At 43.7% G+C, this 20,696-nt stretch overlaps 1 protein-coding gene across 14 annotated transcripts in view; it reads right to left on the bottom strand.

The window, feature by feature from the left end:
- LOC122431703 (aminopeptidase O (putative)) overlaps positions 1–20,696 on the bottom strand; it is a 392,534-nt gene that overhangs the window by 86,850 nt on the left and 284,988 nt on the right. For all 14 annotated transcript variants that reach the window (XR_006266602.1, XM_043453080.1, XM_043453083.1 and 11 more), the window contains one exon: positions 19,202–19,262. Coding sequence is in view for 13 of the 14 variants with exons in the window: in XM_043453080.1 (XP_043309015.1) it covers positions 19,202–19,262 (61 nt within the window). In the remaining variant the exon portion in view is untranslated. The remainder of the gene's footprint in view (positions 1–19,201; positions 19,263–20,696) is intronic.

Genomic DNA, 20,696 nt, shown 5'->3' with positions numbered 1-20,696 from the left:
ATCTTGGCACTCAGACTGGATTGCCTATCATCTGGCCTCCCAAAGGAACCCAATGAAGTCACAATTTGCAAATGACAGGAATGGGCCTAAATCATCCTACCTTTATTAAGAAGTAGGAACACACACATACACACACACACACATGGGAGAGTAAAATCCATCACAATTTGGGAGGTGGGGTGCCTGTCCCAAATGTAAATAATACATGAGAAAAAGCTATTTTCCACAATGTTTGTTCACCAAACATTCAGATCCATCTAAGAGATGTTCTGGAAAAATAATGGGAGGGGCCAGAATTAATTGGCTGCTAATCTCTTTACTTTTTATAGGATGTTTCCTCCAGCGGTGGATTAAATCAATATTTAATGCTACACAGGCCCAGCTGTGTCCATATTAGGAAAGCCGGAGCTCACATCTCTCTCTGTCTTTCTCTCTCCCTCCCTCCCTGGGCTCCGCTTCCACCCCCTGCATGTAGGTGGGAGAGTAGGAGCCGGGGAATGTGAACTTGATCCAGCATTGATCAGCCAAGCAGCAAACTCGCATTGTTCTTTAGATACCAAACATAAATTCTTTCTAGTAGGGATAAACCCAGCTATTCTGCACACAACATAGCTTTTGTGCCCAGTAGTATGAGATGGAAAAGAACCACAAAGAACACTGGAGCTTTATTAGACTCATCATAAACATCTCCTAATACACAGAATTAAAAAATCCACCCAGCTCATTTATATTCATATTAATATTGGGTATGTTAGAATCTCTTAAACCTAACAATCTTGTGGTCATTTGATTGTTTTTATAATGGATTTCAATTTATAGTTTATTTTTTTTTTCCAGTTTGCAGTTTAAATACTATGGTCTATTTTAGCTTTGCCTTCTATTTGAGCACTTCTTATTTTACTGCCTTGCTCTCAGGTTCAAGGGCACTGGATCATGCAAATATACAACCAAATATGCTATTGCTATTTTTTGGTGCTGGCTTGTGAATGTGGCCTAAGTATTTCTGTACAAAGCCATGTGTAACGGGAAGTACACTGTTGAGAATTTAGACTCCTCCAATGGGTGCATCCATTCCTGCCATCTCTATGGCATACAGCCCCTATAAAACAGAGATAATGCCATCTGCCTTGCAGAGCTATGTTGAGAACACAATGAGAATGGTGAAGTCAACAAATAGACCAGTTAACACTAATTCCTTCCCTCTTTCCCCTCAGAAATGAAAACTTGTCTGGTATTTTGAACCTAAGTAGTGGCCCAGTCAAGAATCCACCTGCAGTGCGGGAGACCTGGGTTTGATCCCTGGGTTGGGAAGATCCCCTGGAGGAGGGAAAGGCTACCCACTCCACTATTCTTGCCTGGAGAATCCCCATGGACAGAGGAGCCTGGGGGCTGCAGTCCATGGGGTCACAAAGAATCGGACATGACTAGCGAAGCACAGCACAGCACACAACCTTTCAGAGATCTCAAAATAACCGAGTTCTGACAGCCTAGTAAAAAGGCTCCTTCGACCACCACACAGACACGATACCGCTGGACAGAGCCTGAGAGATGGGACCCATCTCAGCCACCGTAAACTAGGGCCTGTCCCTTCCCAAAGGACTGGTGGAAGCAATGGAGCAAGTTCTCTTTCTCTTGTATGCCTGTTTCTCCAGGAGATCATTCTGTTTCTGACCCCGCCTCACTTAAAACAATATGCTTGCTGTTGTTACAGGAAGACCATAAAGTGAAATTTGATGTTTCTACATTCTTTTCTGAAGATACCAGCCTGACCAGGTGCTAGATGCGAAAACATCTTAAAATCCTAATAGCAGCAACATACATTTAAAACCAACAATAATGTGATAATTAATAACTTGGGCCTTTAAGTTAGACAGGTTTCCTTTTCCTCATCCATAACGTGCGTGTAATAATGATGTCAACAAGGTTGACATCAGGTGAGAGAGCTATGACTAGAAGCATACAGCAATTGTATATACTAAGTATAAGAAACTGAGCATCGTACTCAATAAAATGCACTGACTCAATAAAATGATAGCCCTTTTTTCATTCTGGATATTCTAATACATAAAATAATATACCCCAGTGTTCTGGGGGGAGGGGAGAAGGATTAAATAAAAAATACACTTCTACAGGGGGCTTAGACGGTAAAGAATCTGCCTGCAATGCGGGAGACCTGGGTTCGATCCCTGGGTTGGGAAGATTCCCTGGAGAAGGGAATGGCTACCCACTTCAGTACTCTGGCCTGGAGAATTCCATGGACAGAGGAACCTGGCGGGCTACAGTCCATGGGGTCACAAAGAGTTGGATATGACTAAGCGACTTTCACTCTCACAGGGAGTTATACAACTTATACATTCTTTGATTTACCCACTTACAGTTTAATTCACTAAAAGTATTTATGCCAAAACCGGGAAGACATCTCTCAATCACGAAATCAATGCAGTAACAAAGAAATACAACTTGGGGAGGAGAGAACCAGTAAGAACTCAGGAGAAGTCAACTTTGTAATAAATACAACCAAGAAGAGTCTTAAAGAGAATGTGTCTATGGTTGGCCACATGGGATATGAACCTTCAGCATGCACAGCTGAGGGGAGAGGGAGCAAGCAGAGAGGCAAGAGGAGATGGAGTCCCTGGAACAGAGGCAGAGGGAGCCCTGGACCTGGGGAGCGACTTCTCTGCAGGGCAGTGGGCAGCAGGGTTGAAGGGACTCTCTCCAGGCTGGCCTCATTGTCACTTGCTGCCCTGAAGTCTCTGTCCCCCATTCTGATGTCTTGATTCTGAACTACCTCCCATGCATTTTCATGCCAATAAAGTTGCTGAAATTAAGAACTGAATGGTGACTCTTTGCGGCATAAATAATGTCATCTTATAAAGCTAGGGCTAATAACAACCAGGATGCCCTTAACGCTTTTAAGAAAAACCATCTGATCTATGATGCTCTTGACGTGGTTTGAAATTTCCCTCAGCCTACAAAGGAAAATATTTTTAGCATGTAGCACAGTTTGAAACAGACATATAAATGCACTGAAAATATAATTTTAGGAAAGCATCTGGGTTTGATCATTTCTTGTTTTACCTCAACACTGAATAGGTTCTATTTTCTCAATATAAGAAACACGGCAACATTCCGCTAGAAACTATGTAGCAATCACTGTAGCAATTTCTCATAAATATTTCATTACTGGCTCTGTTTTTATTTTTAAAGTGGCAAATACTCTAATGGTTTAACTATAAAAGCAGCACAAAAATGAGGTGTGCCTTCTGGAGCATTTGCCCCAGTGTTTTTCCCTCCTTCAAAAAGCAACTGAGAACTCACTGGATGATTTTTCCCAAGATCAGTTGGACAATGAACATATATTTGGACAATGAACCATTATTTATGTCTCAAAATGTATCCTAGAAATAGTTGCCATGGTCCAAGGTAAAACTCACTGCAGTTTTTATTGATATGCAGGAATTTTAAGACATTAACAACCCTACCAAAATTGTTTTCATCTCCTGAGGGTCAAACAGGTTAATACCTGTGAATACTTGATTTTAATTATTAATAGAAGCAAATGCCTATCCTTCAATGATCAACCAGCATAAATGTTCTGGCAGACTGACTATTACTTAATTGCGTGTACATTTGTAAAGCACCACTCAGGACGAAACATATGAAAACTTTCCTGATATCACTCCAAACTAAGAGCAAGTTTTCAGTCTGAGGACAGTTCAACAGATTGCTGGAGAGGAAAGGAAGACACTTGGAGGAAAAGTTAATTCCAACTTCCTCCTTTCAGAGTTGACAAGAGCTGAAGCCTCAGCAAGGTATAGTGACATGAGGCTCAAAATGGCTCTGACCTTCACCTAGGGCTGTTCCCCTCTTTCCTCAAAGAAGTAGTGAGGACTCAGAGAAGGCAAGTGGTTCGCACACAGCCACACAGCTTGGTGGTACAGGGCTCTCTCCGAAGCTGAACTTAATGTGTCAGATGCCTCCTCCATCCAACATAGGACATAGCAGAATAAAACTACACTGCTGCATGCTCTGTCGAAACAGCACATTGCATATAACACAATTGACTCTCCTCCTCTATCCAGCCTCCACTCTTGTTCACTAATCTCAGAATAATGCAGCCTGACATTTTATGCATCAAATTGTCTGAATCCCACTCAGAGTGTGATGGTAGCAGTTATAACTAGACAGGATCAGAAGCAGAAAATACTGAGCTTATAAAGGCTGGAGGCAGAGGATTAACCGGGAAGGATAGGGTCTTCGGCTGAATGAACTGAACACACTCATTACCAAACACCTATAAATCATGAACAACTGCCATTCAGAGATATGTGTGACGTGAACGCTGCCCTTCTTTAAACACACATTTGGATTTGGACAATTTGACAACCATTGACTGTTACCCTGACCTGTGATACACTTGCTGGTTGGCCGCCACAGAGCTGTGCCCCTGGCATTCTCCTCCTCTGGCTTAGCAGAGGGGACAGAGGAGGGCAAAAGCCAGGGACTCTGGTTGGTGTTGGCTAGTGAACGCAAAGAACTGGACACAGGACTCATCCCTTAAATGCTTTGGAAGATACATAAGGACACTTTTTGGTTCAGCCAATTGCTTTTTCTCATTTGTTGTTTTGATGACCTGGTATTTATAATCTAATTTAGTTTCCATCTCATGAGAGGAATAGTTGCATCTCTCAAAAGACAAAGACCTAAACTAATCTCTACGACACTCACATTCATTCACACACACACACACACACACACACACACACACACACGCAGTTAACAATTGTTCAGTGCAATAAAGCCCATACTTTCTTTCTTCCTTTTTAAAATATTTATTTGGCTGAGTTGGGTCTTAGTTACAGCACGCAGGCTCAGTGTGAGGGCTTATTTGCCCTGCAGCATGTGGGATCTTAGTTCCCTGACCAAGAACTGAACTCACATCCCCTGCATTGCAAGGTGGAGTCTTAACTACTGGATCACCAGAGAAGTTCCTCATACTTTCTATGCAAACTATTCCATCAGACACACAGGGCTCCCATTTAGAAGCATCTAAATGGAAGAGGATTGTGTATGCCTGTGACAATATTTATGAAAAGCCCTGGATTGTGAGATTCACATTCCTGCACACACAAAGTACATTTTTTTGGCCTTCTAAATAATAGAAATAAACATATTCAGGGAAGAGAGCAGTCATTAATTAAAAATCATCCTTGCTTGGGCTTTCTGCTGTATTTATTTACTATCTCTTTATAGGTCTAAGGCAAGAATGGGACTGAATTAATTTGGATTAAAAGCAGTCCTGCAAAAAATGCAAAATGCATTAATTGGGTAGACTGAGGACCCTCAGTCTAGACCCTAGTCTAGGGTCCTAGATTGCAGCCCTGGCTCTGCCATTAACTAGGGTTTGGAGCTTGGGCACATCAGTATGCATCCCCTGGGGTACAGCTATCCCATGGGTGAAAAGATGAGCTCTTCTCCAAGATTCATTCCTACCTAGGATTCTAAAGCAGACTGAAATTTGTGCAACGCCAGAAAAGCCTAAAATTTAGCCATGAAGCAATAGAGGCGATACCCAAAAGATATATACCATATAGATATTAAATACACATCCATTTTATACAACATAATGGTTCTCCACAAAAGAGAAGAAAAAAGCCCCCTGTTCTAAAAGCAGTCAAGTGTTCCTAATAGCTTTTCTTGTCAGCAGATATTCTGGCAGGCAGCAAACAAGGGTGGAAGTCCAGTGAGTGCTGTGAATGGCCACAGTAGGAGCTGCCGCCCACAGGCCTGGGATTCAGATCTGAGCATCCGCTTATGCAATGATGCTTTGTGATGTCAAAGAGTCAAAGAGGCCTGCATGTGTGTGCACTCATGTACACAACCCACTTCAAGGTTAGGTCTCAGGGCTTTCCCTGGGCGTGGGAAGGGCACGATGCAAATATAGAATAATGTGCCAAAAAAAAAAAAGAATAATGTGCCTTTGATGAGAACCGACCAGAGTATGTCTTCCGCCTAATAGAAGAGAGAATGGGAGCAGTTCCTCTTAAAAGTTTGAATTGGATGTTTTTCTATTGACAGAGGTTTGTAATCCAAAGCTGGTATCTTTGTCATAATTCTTTGAGTTTACCTGTTCCTTCTTTCTAAAAATCTCTCTATATGAAACAGATAAAGCACTGCTCAAAGAAATTCTGTTAAATAGAATCACTCTTTACAAGAGCTACAATGTCCTTACTTAAGTGAATCTCTCTATGGGTGTGCAATATGTATGAACATGAAGAACAGGTAATGGCTGTATGTTCATGACCCACTGGAAACCGCACCTTGAGAACAATCACATGGACTCTCCTGCACAATAAGCTGGACAACTTGTGACTAAGGGGGGGTGGGGGATGGGGGCAGTACAGCCGAGTCTTTAGTCTCCAAGCATGTTGTCTTCTAAAGGACTTGGCATCCTGGCTGAAATTGGCAAGTACAGAAGTCAACCTCTCCAGTTCCCCAGTTCAGATCAGTTCAGTTCAGTTGCTCAGTCATGTCCAGCTCTTGTGAGCCCATTGAATGCAGCATGCCAGGACTCCCTGTCCATCACCAACTTCTGGAGTTTACTTAAACTCATGTCCATTGAGTTGGTGATGCCAACCATCTCATCCTCTGTCATCCCCTTCTCCTCCCGCCTTCAATCTTACCCAGCATCAGGGTCTTTTCCAATGAGTCAGTTCTTCATATCTGGTGGCCAAAGTATTGGTGTTTCAGCTTCAGCATCAGTCCTTCCAATGAATATTCCGGACTGATTTCCTTAAGATGGACTGATTGGATCTCCTTGCTGTCCAAGGGACTCTCAAGAGTCCTCTCCAACACCACAGTTCAAAAGCATCAATTCTTCGGCGCTCAGCTTTCTTTATAGATCAACTCAAACATCCATACATGACTAATGGAAAAACCATAACTTTGACTAGATGGACCTTTGTCGGCAAAGTAATGTCTTTGCTTTTTAATATGCTGCTAGGTTGGTCATAACTTTCCTTCCAAGGAATAAGTGTCTTTTAATTTCATGGCTGCAGTCACCATCTGCAGTGATTTCGGAGCCCAAAAAAATAAAGTCTGTTACTGTTTCTCCACCTATTTGCCATGAAGGAATGGGACCAGATGCCATGATCTTGGTTTTCTGAATGTTGAATTTTAAGCCAACTTTTTCACTCTCCTCTTTCACTTTCATCAAGGGGCTCTTTAGTTCCTCGCTTTCTGCCATACGGGTGGTGTCATCTGCATATCTGAGGTTATTGATATTTCTCCGGCAATCTTGATTCCAGCTTGTGCTTCATCCAGTCCAGTATTTCTCATGATGTACTCATTCCAATCCCAAAGAAAGCTAAAGTTTGAGCCAAAGAATGCTCAAACTACTGCACAATTGCACTCATCTCACACACTAGTAAAGTAATGCTCAAAATTCTCCAAGCCAGGCTTCAGCAATATGTGAAATATGAACTTCCAGATGTTCAACCTGGTTTAGAAAAGGCAGAGGAGCCAGAGATCAAATTGCCAACATCAGCTGGATCATTGAAAAAGCAAGAGAGCTCCACAAAAACATCTATTTCTGCTTTGTTGATTATGCCAAAGCCTCTGATTGTGTGGATCACAATAAACTGTGGGAAATTCTGAAAGAGATGGGAATACCAGACAATCTGATCTGCCTCTTGAGAAACCTGTATGCAGGTCAGGAAACAACAGTTAGAACTGGACATCAAACAACAGACTGGTTCCAAATAGGAAAAAGAGTACGTCAAGGCTGTATATTGTCACCCTGCTTATTTAACTTATATGCAGAGTACATCATGAGAAACGCTGGGCTGGATGAAGCACAAGCTGGAATCAAGATTGCTAGGAGAAATATCAATAACCTCAGATATGCAGATTACACCACCCTAATGGCAGAAAGTGAAGAAGAACTAAAGAACCCCTTGATGAAAGTGAAAGAGGAGAGTGAAAAAGTTGGCTTAAAGTTCAACATTCAGAAAACTAAGATCATGGCATCCGGTCCCATCACTTCATGGCAAATAGATGGGGAAACCGAGGCTGACTTTATTTTTTGGGCTTCAAAATCACTGCAGATGGTAATTGCAGCCATGAAATTAAAAGACGCTTACTCCTTGGAAGGAAAGTTATGACCAACCTAGATAGCATATTAAAAAGCAGAGACATTACTTTGCTGACAAAGGTCCATCTAGTCAAGGCTATGGTTTTTCCAGTAGTCATGTATGGATGTGAGAGTTGGACTATAAAGAAAGCTGAGCACTGAAGAATTGATGCTTTTGAACTGTGGTGTTGGAGAAGACTCTTGAGAGCCCCTTGGACTGCAAGGAGATCCAATCAGTCCATCCTGAAGGAGATCAATCCTGGGTGTTCATTGGAGGGACTGATGTTGAAGCTGAAACTCCAATATTTTGGCCACCTGATGCGAAGAGCTCACTCATTTGAAAAGACCCTGATGTTGGGAAAGATTGAAGGCAGGAGGAGAAGGGGACAACAGAGGATGAGATGGTTAAATGGCATCACAGACTCAAAGGACAGGAGTCTGGGTAAACTCCAGGAGTTGGTGATGGACAGGGAGGCCTGGCATGCTGCAGTTTATGGGGTCACAAAGAGTCAGACACGACTGAGTGACTGAACTGAACTAAACTCTGCATATAAGTTAAATAAGCAGGCTGACAACATACAGCCTTGACGTACTCCTTTCCCGATTTGGAAACAGTCTATTGTTCCATGTCCAGTTCTGTTGCTTCTTGACCTGCATACAGATTTCTCAGGAGGCAGGTCAGATTGTCTGGTATTCCCATCTCTTGAAGAATTTTCCAGTTTATTGTGATCCACACAGTCAAAGGCTTTGGCGTAGTCAATAAAGCAGAAATAGATGTTTTTCTGGAACTCTCTTGCTTTTTCTATGATCCAATGGATGTTGGCACTTTGATCTCTGGTTCTTCTGCCTTTTCTAAATCCAGCTTGAACATCTGGAAGTTCACGGTTCACGTATTGCTGAAGCCTGGCTTGGAGAATTTTGAGCATTACTTTGCTAGTATGTGAGATGAATGCAATTGTGTGGTCGTTTGAACATTCTTTGGCATTGCCTTTCTTTGGGATTGGAATGAAAATTGACCTTTTCCAGTCCTGTGGCCAATGCTGAGTTTTCCAAATATGCTGGCATTTGAGTGAAGCACTTTCACAGCATCATCTTTTAGGATTTGAAATAGCTCAACTGGAATTTCATTACCTCCACTAGCTTTATTCATAGTGATGCTTCCTAAGGCCCACTTGACTTCACATTCTAGGATGTCTGGCTCTAGGTGAGTGATCACACCATGTAAATGAATAGCTTCTGGACATGAAAGTTCAAAAGTTGAAAACCAAGGAGCAAAAGTGTCTCTAACTGTTCCTTTCACTCCACAAGAGTCCCTAGTACCTGCGCAGAGGGGAAGGGCTTGGCTTTTCATCCAGAGAGTTTTCTTTCTAGCAAGGCTGCTGGCCCACCGGCCCAGATAGCTTACTGCCACTCAGTCACTAGCACTGTCTACAACCCTCTGGTGAATCTTGGGTAAACTTTTCCTTCTCACATTCAACCCTGTGCAGTCTAGCTGTGTCCTGCCTTACAATCAATCTGCTTCTCAGATCCTGTTCTCCAAGCAAAGCAGGCAACAATAAACTCCTTCCTAACAAGGAAAACGGAGCAGGAAAGATCACTGCTTCAAATGGTGGTCAATATGCATTCACCAGATATATTTTATCATCATAAATTGCATTCACCTGTCTATTCTGGGGGGTGGAATGGTGCAACCCACTCCAGTATTCTTGCCTGGAGAAGCCTACGGACAGAGGAGCCCGGTGGGCTATAGTCCACAGGGTTGCAAAGAGCTGGACACGCCTATGGCCTTGATTAGAGTGTGGCAGAGGCTGAGGCCAGGGCAAGGGAGCTGAGAGTGAGGCTGGCCTGAGGCGGGGGTCGGGGGGACAGGGGGCCTTTCCTCCACCCCTCACACTGGGGAAGTTGCCTCCATTCCCCTTGTCCTGGGGCATTACCCACTGAGCCTCACTCTGCTGTGACAAGCTAGTTACTCCACACTGCCCCCGCCCCGTCACTGAGATCTGATTCTGCCTCATGCTGCTCACACATGCACACTAAGTTTTCCCCACCAGACACTGAACATGTCACACCCGTTGCCTAAAATGACTTCTCCCTTTCCTGTCCTTCAAGGTTGACTCAGTCCTTTCTGCTTCCACAAATGCAAAATGACCTCTTTCTTCCCAACTCTAAAAGTTCAGTAGGGACTTCCCTGGTGCTGAAGCATGTATCTGCTGATGCTTTTTAAGTTGACCTGTCTTTATACTTAGAAATGTCTCTTAATAGTAGGCTTCTCCTGTGACTCAGATGGTAAAGGATTTGCCTGCAATGCTGGAGAACTGTGCTCGATCCCTGGGTCAGGAAGATGCCCTGGAAAAGGAAATGACAACTCACTCCAGTATTCTTGCCTGGAGAATTCTGTGCACAGAGGAGCCTGGCAGGCTATAGACCATGGGGTCGCAAAGAATCGGACATGACTGAGCAACTATCACTCACTCACTCACTGCTGCTGCAGTGGATAAGAATCTACCTGCCAATGCAGGGGACATCAGTCAGATCCCTGGTCCAAGAAGATTCCATAGGGTGCAGAGCAACTAAGCTGGTGGGCCACAACTACTGAGCCGGAGCTCTAGATCCTGCAGGCTTCAACCACTGAGCCCATGCCGCTAGAGCCTGTGCTCCGTAAGAAGAGAAGCCACGGCAATAAGAGGCCCAAATACCACAATGAAGGGTAGTCCCCTCTCGCTGCAACTAGAGAAAGTCCATGTACAGCAAAGAAGATCCAGCATAGCCAAAACTACTTAAATCAATAAATTTCAAAAACTAAATAAATAAAAGTGAGCTAGTTTTACACCACTTATTGCTGTTTCCCATGGATCAGTTATTTGTGTATCTTTTTCCTACTGAATTATTAAGCATTCTGAGGGTAAAGCCTGTGTTTCTCTCATCTTTGAGTCATGCACAGTCCCTTGTGAAGGACAGATATACAGGCTATATTCCTAGAAAGAAGGGAAGGGGCGGGAAGGAAGGCACTTAGCTGGAAGGGTGATTTCAGATCCTGGAAGAAGCTTCCTCTGGCAAATCTCACGAATCTGGTCTGGGATGCTTGACAGTTCTGTCAAAGCCTAAGGTCTGATACAGTTACAAAGGAAATTTTCAAGGGAAAGGAAACACTTTTAATCCCTATTATTCACTCGGTGTCTAGTCTTAGATTACTGCGAATGAGATTCAAATTCTTTCTGGAAATCAGGTTTTGAAAGGGAGTGAAAAGAAGGAAGGCTGGGGAACTTTCATTTGGGGCACCAAAGGAAAATGTCTCCTGTTTCTTCCCGGTGCCCTATGCTGTGAAGAGGTCAACACATTTTCAGTTCAGTTCAGTTGCTCAGTTGTGTCCGACTCTTTGCGACCCCATGGATTGCAGCGTGCCAGGCTTCCCTGTCCATCACCAACTCCTAGAGCTTACTCAAACCCACTGAGTTTGTCCATTGAGTTGGTGATGCCATCCAACCATCTTATCCTCTGTCGTCCCCTTCTCCTCCCGCCTTCAATCTTTCCCAGCATCAGGGTCTTTTCAAATGAGTCATTTGGACAGTGTCAAATCAGATGTCTGCAGTAATACACAATGCCTGGGACAGACCTTTAGTTTCCTACTTCTCTCTGGGAGGACGGATCTTTCCTTCCTACTCTCTCGTTTCATCAGAGACTTGAAAGTTTTGTGGACAGGATACTAAAATCATTTGGGGCCAAATAACTATGCCCAAAGCATATTCATTTATAAGGGAATAAAATATGTTAAGTTTGACTTGAGTGATTTTTATCAGCCACTTTGAAGGGATTCACAAGAAATGTGGAACTAATCAGAGAAATATTGGGAAACAGCATTACTACAGGCTAAATTTTTACCCCCCCCCAACTCACATATTGATGTCCTAGCCCCTCGTTCCACAGAATGTGACTATGTTGGAGATAGGAGCCAAAAAGAGGTGATTAAGGTAAAATGAAATTGCATGGGTGGGACCTCATCCAATCTGACTGATGTCCTTATAAGAACAGGAGATTAAGACAGAGATCTCTACACACACAGAAGAAAGACCACTGAGGACATAGCAAGAAGGTGGCCATGGGCAAACCAAGGAGAAAGGCCTTGGGAGAAGCCAAACTTGCCCACACCTTGATCTTGGACTTTCAGCCTCCAAATGTCTGTTGCTTAAGCCACCTCATCTGGTATTTTGTTATGGCAGCCTGAACTAATTAATATGAGCATGATGCCTCAGATGCCAGAAATAAAGAAAATAAGCTAAAAATGGACACATTTTAATAAAATCTCTCCTCATCTCCTGTGACTGCCAAGCATCATATAGGAGTTGCGGGAAGAAGGGCCATAGCTTTGATGAACAGTAAGTGAAAGAATGGTGACTCATCAACAATGCAGGCCTTGCCCCATTGAGGCCAGAGGAAGTATCTCCACGGATCCCTGACAAAACATTTCAGTTCAGTTCAGTTCAGTCCCTCAGTAGTGTCCGACTCTTTGCGACCCCAGGAACCACAGCATACCAGGCCTCCCTGTCCGTCACCAACTCCCGGAGTTTACCCAGACTCATGTCCATTGAGTTGGTGATGCCATCCAACCATCTCATCCCCTGTCATCCACTTCTCCTGCCTTCAATCTTTCCCAACATCAGGGTCTTTTCAAATGAGTCAGCTCTTCGTATCAGGTGGCCAAAATATTGGAGTTTCAGCTTCAACATCAGTCCCTCCAATGAACACTCAGGACTGATCTCCTTTAGGATGGACTGGTTGGATCTCCTTGCAGTCCAAGGGACTCTCAAGAGTCTCCAACACCACAGTTTAAAAGCATCAATTCCTCAGCACTCAGCTTTCTTTATAGTCCAACTCTCACATCCATACATGACTACTGGAAAAACCATAGCCTTGACTAGACGGGACTTTGTTGACAAAGTAATGTCTCTGCTTTTTAATATGCTGTCTAGGTTGGTCATAACTTTCCTTCCAAGGAGTAAGCGTCTTTTAATTTCATGGCTGCAATCACCATCTGCATTTAGTCACTTAGAAATTGTGAATCTAACCGCTGGATAAGAATGACAGCAAAATTACTAGGGGCTCAAAACATACACCACATTATGGCAACTGCTATTATTGATATAAAAAAACCATAATGTGCACATGGTTGCACAAAAGAACCAACATTTGCACATGCAAAGCACATATAATTTGAAAAATATAATTTCTCTGGAATTTGCAAAATAACCAATCTTGGTTTTTGTGAATGACCATTACATGTAGAATTTTTTATAGATACCACTAAGATTAAGTATCATAATAGGCCTTTAAATTATGTTGATAATAGTACATAATCTGTGCTAAAAGAAGCCTACATGTTATTCCCGTAATAAACCACCTGGCTTGCTCTGTGCTTAAAGCACATCATGGCTCCAATGACATGGAGTCTCTTGCATCATGTCTTATCAAGTTTCCCCAATTTTGTGAATGCAGGATTTTCTCCTATAAGACTTATGTTTTCCATCATTTGCTTGTGTGGCCTCTGGCAACTTGCAGGTGTTTGTTTGGAAAGGAGAGGCATTTTCCAAGATGACACAACAAGCTGATGTTCTAAATCCTGGGAGCTTGATTCCTGCCTGTTTCTGTTTCTAGGAGACTATATGATTGGCCATTAGCCATCTTCTCTATCCCCATCATTGCCACTGCTGCCTGTGACTTGGCCATTTAAGGCTGCTAAGCACTTTTCCCTAAAGAATAGCCTGAGCCATAGAAGGGCTGTGGGGTTCACTGGCGTTATTGTGTTACTTGTTGGTGCCTTGGAAAATGGGTCACCCGGGAGTTGAAATTAAGCACCGAAGAGAGGACAGTAATTCGTTCATACCCTTATGAACAACTGCGGTGAAAGCAGCACTCAGCAGTGGGTGATAATCATTCGTGGTTTCAGACCAGACTGAAGGGCGTCTACGGACTGACTAGCTCCAGCTTTAGCCATACATCTGACAAAACTACAGATGATTTCAAGTACATCAGTGGTGGATTTTAAGGTATTATGCACTCAGATTTTAATTCAGCTAACAGCTTTAAAGCATCACTATTCAGTATGAATATGTGCAAGCCACATGTGTCATTTAAAATGGTCTCATTGCTGGGGATTTCCCTGGAGGTCAGTGGTTAAGAATCTGCCTTTCAATGCAGGGGACATGGGTTCGATTACTGGTTGGGAAACTAAGATCCCACATGCATCTGGGCAACTGAGCTCAAAACCCAAAACTAGAGAGAAGCCTGTGCACTGCAACTAAGACCCAATGCAGCCATAAATAAACAAAAAAAATATTTAAAAATGTTCTATTTGCCACAAATAAAAAGTAAGTTGTAGCAGCTAAAATTAATTTTAATAATATATTTTATTTTACAAAGTATCCAAAATACAATTATTTCAATACCTAAAAATATTTAAAACCTTTAATGAGATATTTTATCTTCACTTTTTTGTAATAAGTCTTCTAAATCTGATGTGTTTTCACAGTCTATCTCAGTTGGATGCTAAGTTTTAATCAGAAATGCTTGGTCTGAAGTAGATTTCATAGAATTGACAGTTGAAAAAGTGGATTCGTTTACAAACCTAAACTGGTCCAAGTGGATTCATTTACAAACCTAAATTGGTCCAAACCATGACTGTATTATTAGATTTTCAATTTAAATTTAGATTAAATTAAAATTCAGCTCATAACTATTTGGAAACTAATAATTATGATCCAGTATATGCCTAGGAGTGGTAGAAAATAAAGTTTAAAATGGTAGCTTGGGGCAGTTTACAGCTTCAAATGGCAGGCCAAAGAGTTTTTTCTAAATGGGGAAAAAGTTTCTCGTGAGGAGAGATGTAAACTGTGTTTGGGGGAAGATTCACGTAGCATTGATGTGGATGGTGGATGGAAAGGGGGACAAGTTGCAGGCTAAAAGGACAATTAGTTACTGCACTAGTCCAAGCAAAATATAATGAAAAAGTGAGGAAGTGCTCCCGCTGCCGCCGCCGCTCTCGGCGCTGCTCCGGGCCTCAGCGGCTCGCACCAGGCGCCGTTGGGACGTTTCCCGGGGGGCGGAGACGCACACAGCGGCCGGGGCTCGGCCGGTTTATTTTTTTTTAAAAAAAAAAAAAAAAGAAAAAGTGAGGAAGATGCTAGGAAAGGAAATAAAATTATAAATTTAATACATATATATATAAAGATATCAGGAAATGTGGGCAGGAAATCAAAGAAAAGGAGGGGTCAGAGAGTTCTATGACAACTAAAATAAAGAAGTACAGAAGAAGGGCTGGAGGGAGAAGAGTTATTTCTATTACATTTGATATAAATGTTTTAAAAAAGATTGGAATATGTACATATGTTCTGGTGGGTGGGAGGAGACCTTTGGGCAGACATGAAAAGAAATCAAAATCTATTTATAGAATTGTCAAATTAGCAGAATGGGCAACTTTCTTAGAAGTACTATATACTATTCCAACAGTTGGGAGTGTCTGATAAATTAAATTATGGTACCACTCTTTAGAAATTTATGCAGCTGTTAAAAATTACTGCTGTTGAATTATTTCAAGGGATGTGGGAAATTGCTTAAGATGTATTTTTAAATGAAAGCTTTTAAGTTTAGCTAATAAAAGTCCAATTTTTTAAGAAAGGATATGCACTTACATAACATATAGCACAGAAAAGGTATAGAAGGACACATACCAGGCATATATTATCTCTGCAGAGTAAGACTGAAAGGGGCAAGGGCTTTTATGTTTTTTTACTTTGGTTTTGCTTGAACTTGCTTCAGAGAACATATTATTTTTATTTTTGAAAAGGGAGACCAGAAAAATGACTAAACGGGTTTTCTGTCAAAAAATTAACTCCGGGGACTTCCCTGATGGGCCAGTAGTTAAGATGCTACATTTCAACTGTAGGGGGTTCAGTCCCTGGTCAGGGAACTAAGACCCCACATGCCACATGGTGCAATAAAAAATAATTGAAATCAGTAAATGACTTACAGAATTATCTCTGGGCCATTTTAATTTTCTTATTACAAACTTTTTTTATATTTCAGTATGTAATACTTTTATAATCAGAAAAATATCATAAAGGAAACAATCTGTAATATCAATGGTAAAATCAATTTTAAGTCTGTTAGCAAAGCCATAGGTTAGGGTTGGGTGTTTCTTTAAACAGATTTGTATCCAATTTCCTTTACTTTTTTGGGGCTCACGATTACTTTTATAGCTGCTGAAGCTATTTCCACACATTAAAAAAAAATGATTTCCATTCAATGTGGCCAAAAAGGAAAATGGAGGCCAACCCCAAGGCAAACATTCCTTAGAGAAGACAAAAAGCCTCTGTAACCTGTGGAATGAAAACTTCACCAGTAGAATGTGACTCTCTTGTCATGAATGACTTCAACTGCTGGTGGACAGAAATTTTTAATGAGAACAAAGAGCATTGGAATGATTTCAATGCTCTGGTTGTCATTCCAGGCCAAACACACCAGTAACTTTATATTATAATGATAGGGACAAAGAACAAGGTGTCCCATTCACTGTGAGGCTCCTGCAACAAGAGGGCGCAGAGTCTCACTGAAGTGGAAACGAGAGGGAACTTTCAAGGGGCGCGGAAACGGCTGTGAGCAGGTAAATCACCATTAGCCACATAAATAATGGCCGAAATGGGTGAAGAGATGAAAAGATGCCGTCTGATCATTCACCAATGTAAAGATGTGCACTAAATCAGGGTCTTTTCTGTCTGACGCTGTTGTTTTTACTGAACAGTTAAGCACCCAAGGAAATACCAGTTGGGTCTTAAAGACAATTTATAGCCGGGTTGGCCTCATTGCACCTGGCTGTGTTTTGACAGCAGGTTTCGTCAGTTTACGGCGGAGATTCTTGTCTATGCTATAAGCTGTCACTAATGCAACTAGACCTTTGGAAAAAATGTACCACTCAGAGGCAAATCTTTCCCTTCCATGGACCCCTCCCCCTTTTAATGAAAAGCAAAAGCTGGTGGCAAAGCCTCTTCTTCTTCAAGGGAAACTACAGAACCTCCTGGGAGTGAGCAGGTCAGCCCCAGTGTGATGGCGCTAGTTGGGTGCGCCTGCTTCTGGGCACTCGATTAAGGACTCTTTCTTTTCTCTTCCCTCGGGGCTAACTGCTGAACACAGCTGCCTTCTTGTTCTGGGCCAGGAAATGCAGGATTTTGCCCTTTGAGCTCCCAACTTTTCCCAGCTTCCAGCCCCCCCTAAGAATGTCTGGGAGCCTTGCAACAGCCTGGCCTGAGAACTCCAGGCAGCAGGCTTCAGGGGATACCCACCCCTCACCCCCGAAGAAAACAACAAGAGCAGGGTGTGGCTATTTGGGATCAGACAAACCTTAACTTTGTTCCCGGGGATTTTTGCACTCAGCTAGTGACCTGATTTGGAAGCATCCATCTTGGAAATCACAGGAACTCATTACACGTGACATACACAAGTTGAAAGCACTGCCTCCCAGGACCAGGTGCTCCCGAACGTCTCACTTTGTTCTGCGTGTTTAGGACACAGCATTTTATTCTTTTTTGCTCCCAGAAGGATTGGGCCAAACAAATAAGTTTTAACAGGTGACACGCATTCCTGAACCGAAGGCCGTGCGTCCTTCCTCGGGAATGAGCTCCTGGTGGCTGGTGGCCGACGTTGCCCCGTGTGTGGCAGAACAGGACAAAGACGAGAGGAGAGGGATGAAAAGGTAATGGAGAACAGCCCCTCCTGTTCCTTAATTTCATGGTTCACAGACATTCATTGACATTCAGACACTCCCAAGGGGAAGCTCGTATAACCAGTCATGAAACCAGAAACGAGCAGGCTAACAGGCCGCTTGCTTGTGCCCCGGGCAGACTTTCTCCCCACCGTGGGGTCCACTCCCAGACACTCGGGCCCACCGAGACGGGTCTGCAGCTGCTCTGGGGGTTGGAAGAGTTCCAGGCCCACCGGGTCCTCTGACCGGCCGCTTCCAGGCAGGGCCCAGGCTCTAGCTCGGGGCGGCCCTCGGGGCTCTTGGAAGCACAAGACCCGGGGAGAGGGCAGCAGGGAGAAGGCAGGGGGGAGGAGGCTTCAGGCCAGGTGATTTCCACGCAGTGAGGGCTGCCAGGGAATGTCTCCCTCAGAATCACCATGGGCTGAAAGGGGGAGCAGAGAAATAAACCTGAAGGAGAGGTAGGTCCCGGGCCCCCGGACAGAGAAATGAGTCTGAACTGCTTCTTCAGATGAGAACAGCAGCTGGAGGCAGAGATGCAGAAGCAGAGGAGAAAGCATGGGCCAATGAGGGGGAAGCTATGGGCATGCCGGGTCAGAGGAGAGTGACAGGCAGGCCAGTTCACTCGTCTGGCCGCATCCACAGAGCAGAGCTCAGGACGCCGGCGGCGCTGGACTGCTGCCTGGTGAGGCTGCCCAAAGTGTGCATCACGCTGTGGAAGACCTCACTGAACACTCAGCTGAGAGTCAACCAGAACGTCCACCTCAGTCACTAGGGGCAGAGGCCTGAGGCACGCTCCACCACGGCCGGCCGAACAGTGTGGGAGACATCGTCTTCCTGACTCAGGGACACTGCAGCTCAGTGAGCTGGTTACTGTTATGTGTGTTTAGGCCCCCAGTCAGGTCTGACTCTTTGCGACCCCAGGGACTGGAGCCCACCCGGCTCCTCAGTCCATGGGGATTCTCCAGGCAAGAACACAGGAGTGGGTTGCCAGGCCCTCCTCCAGGGGTTCTTCCCAACCCAGGGATCAAACCCAGGTCTCTCACGTTGCCGGCAGATTCTTTACCATCTGAGCCACCAGGGAAGTCCATGAATATTGGGATGGGTAGCCTATCCCTCCTCCAGGGGATCTTCCAGACCCAGGAATTGAACTGGGGTCTCGTACATTGCAGGCAGATTCTTTACCAACTGAGCTATCAGGGAAACCCGCTTACTTGTATAAGGATATATATATATATAAAGAAACCACTGCCATGATTGATACACTAAGTGATAAGCCTTACTGTTCTCCACAGAGTCCGGTGAGGCAGTTATCTGAAGCTCACCTGTGGAATTCCAGAACTCTCCAGCCAGTCTCGGAAGATGTTTCCAACAGACAGCTCAGGCCTTTAAAAATAAAACGACAAAAAAGTAAAGGATTAAAAAGTTACGGAGTGGACTTCCCTGGTGGCACAGTGGGTAGAAATCCACCTGCCGAAGCGGGGGACACGGGTTCAATCCCTGGTCTGGGAAGATTCCACATGCTGCGGAGCAACTAAGCCGGTGCAGCGCAACTACTGAGGCTGTGTGCGGCAACAACTGAGGCCCGTGCTCCCAAACAAAGAGTAGTCCTCCTCATCGCAAGTATAGAGAAAGCCTGAGCCCAGCAATGAAGACCCAGCAAGCCAAAAATAAATAAATAAATACATTTTTAAAAGTTACAGTGCACTTATTACTAATAATACAGAATGGATCTAACTCTCGGGGCACATCACAGCATTGTTCTTCCAGAGAAATCTGGAGAAAGTGCAGTGCTGTCTCAGATTAAAGTGAGGAGGGGGCACGGTCACATTCAGTAGAGTGTCTCTCTAGTCCACAGGAGTGCACATGATGAGATCTAAGGAATCAAAGGGGCCCCACAGGAGGTCCTTGATGCCGTGAGAGGAAGTCTTCGTTGGGCGTGCCTATGCAGGGAGGAGGGGGCATGTTCATGGGACATGTCAGGCGTGACTGCTTCCTGGAGAGAGGTGGAGTAACATGAAATCCGAACCTCACAGCACTGAGTGTGTCAAAATGAAATGCCAACTTCACGGTGACGATGGGTGACAGCAAGCAAAAATGATACAACTCATCATGGGAACCCTGGGAGGCGCAGAGCCGTGGAGCACATGTGGCTTTCTGCTGCCTGTTTTCAAGCAGGTCTTCATTCCGCTTTATTCAGAATGTTATGATTGCTTGTTTGTTCCAAGGTCAGCTGAAATCTTTTGGTTTCATGCCTGCTGATTTAAATACTCCTTTAAATGTACCCAGTGGCCAATATGTTTAGGGTCCACAAGCTTTAGGTCATGTCTTCCTGTCTTACTGAAGTTTAAGCAATTCCTCCCTGGCTTCGAGATAATTCCTGCTCACGCCCAGTCTCTCCAGCCACAGAGGCCTTCCTGGAATCCTCTTTCAGGCCGCGTACGTCACACCCACACGGCCCTGTCTTCTGTGGCACAGTATCCTGTCGCAGCCTGAGACTGCAATTTGTTTTGTTACTTGACTTGTAAATGTCTCCTCACTAGATCAAAGCTCTCTGAGACCAGGGTTGGTGTCTGTTTTACTCACTTCTCTTAACCCTGCACTTAAAACCGTTGTGGTGTAAGTATCCCCATAGATACTTTTTATTTGAATGAATGAAAACAGATTTCATTGTTGACTCAATAAAAATTATTCCTTTTTAAGTTAATGATCACCTTGCCCACTAAGATATCCCCAAGTCATTAAGGCCTGTATCTTTTTAAATTTTATGTATTATATACTCCATTACATGTATGAAATATTCCCTCCTCCCTCCCTTTG

The sequence above is a fragment of the Cervus canadensis genome, chromosome 30 (assembly GCF_019320065.1).
Source record: "Cervus canadensis isolate Bull #8, Minnesota chromosome 30, ASM1932006v1, whole genome shotgun sequence".
Classification (NCBI taxonomy): domain Eukaryota; kingdom Metazoa; phylum Chordata; class Mammalia; order Artiodactyla; family Cervidae; genus Cervus; species Cervus canadensis.
Note: the sequence above shows the minus strand (reverse complement) of the source record. Positions and strands in the feature narration are given on the sequence as shown.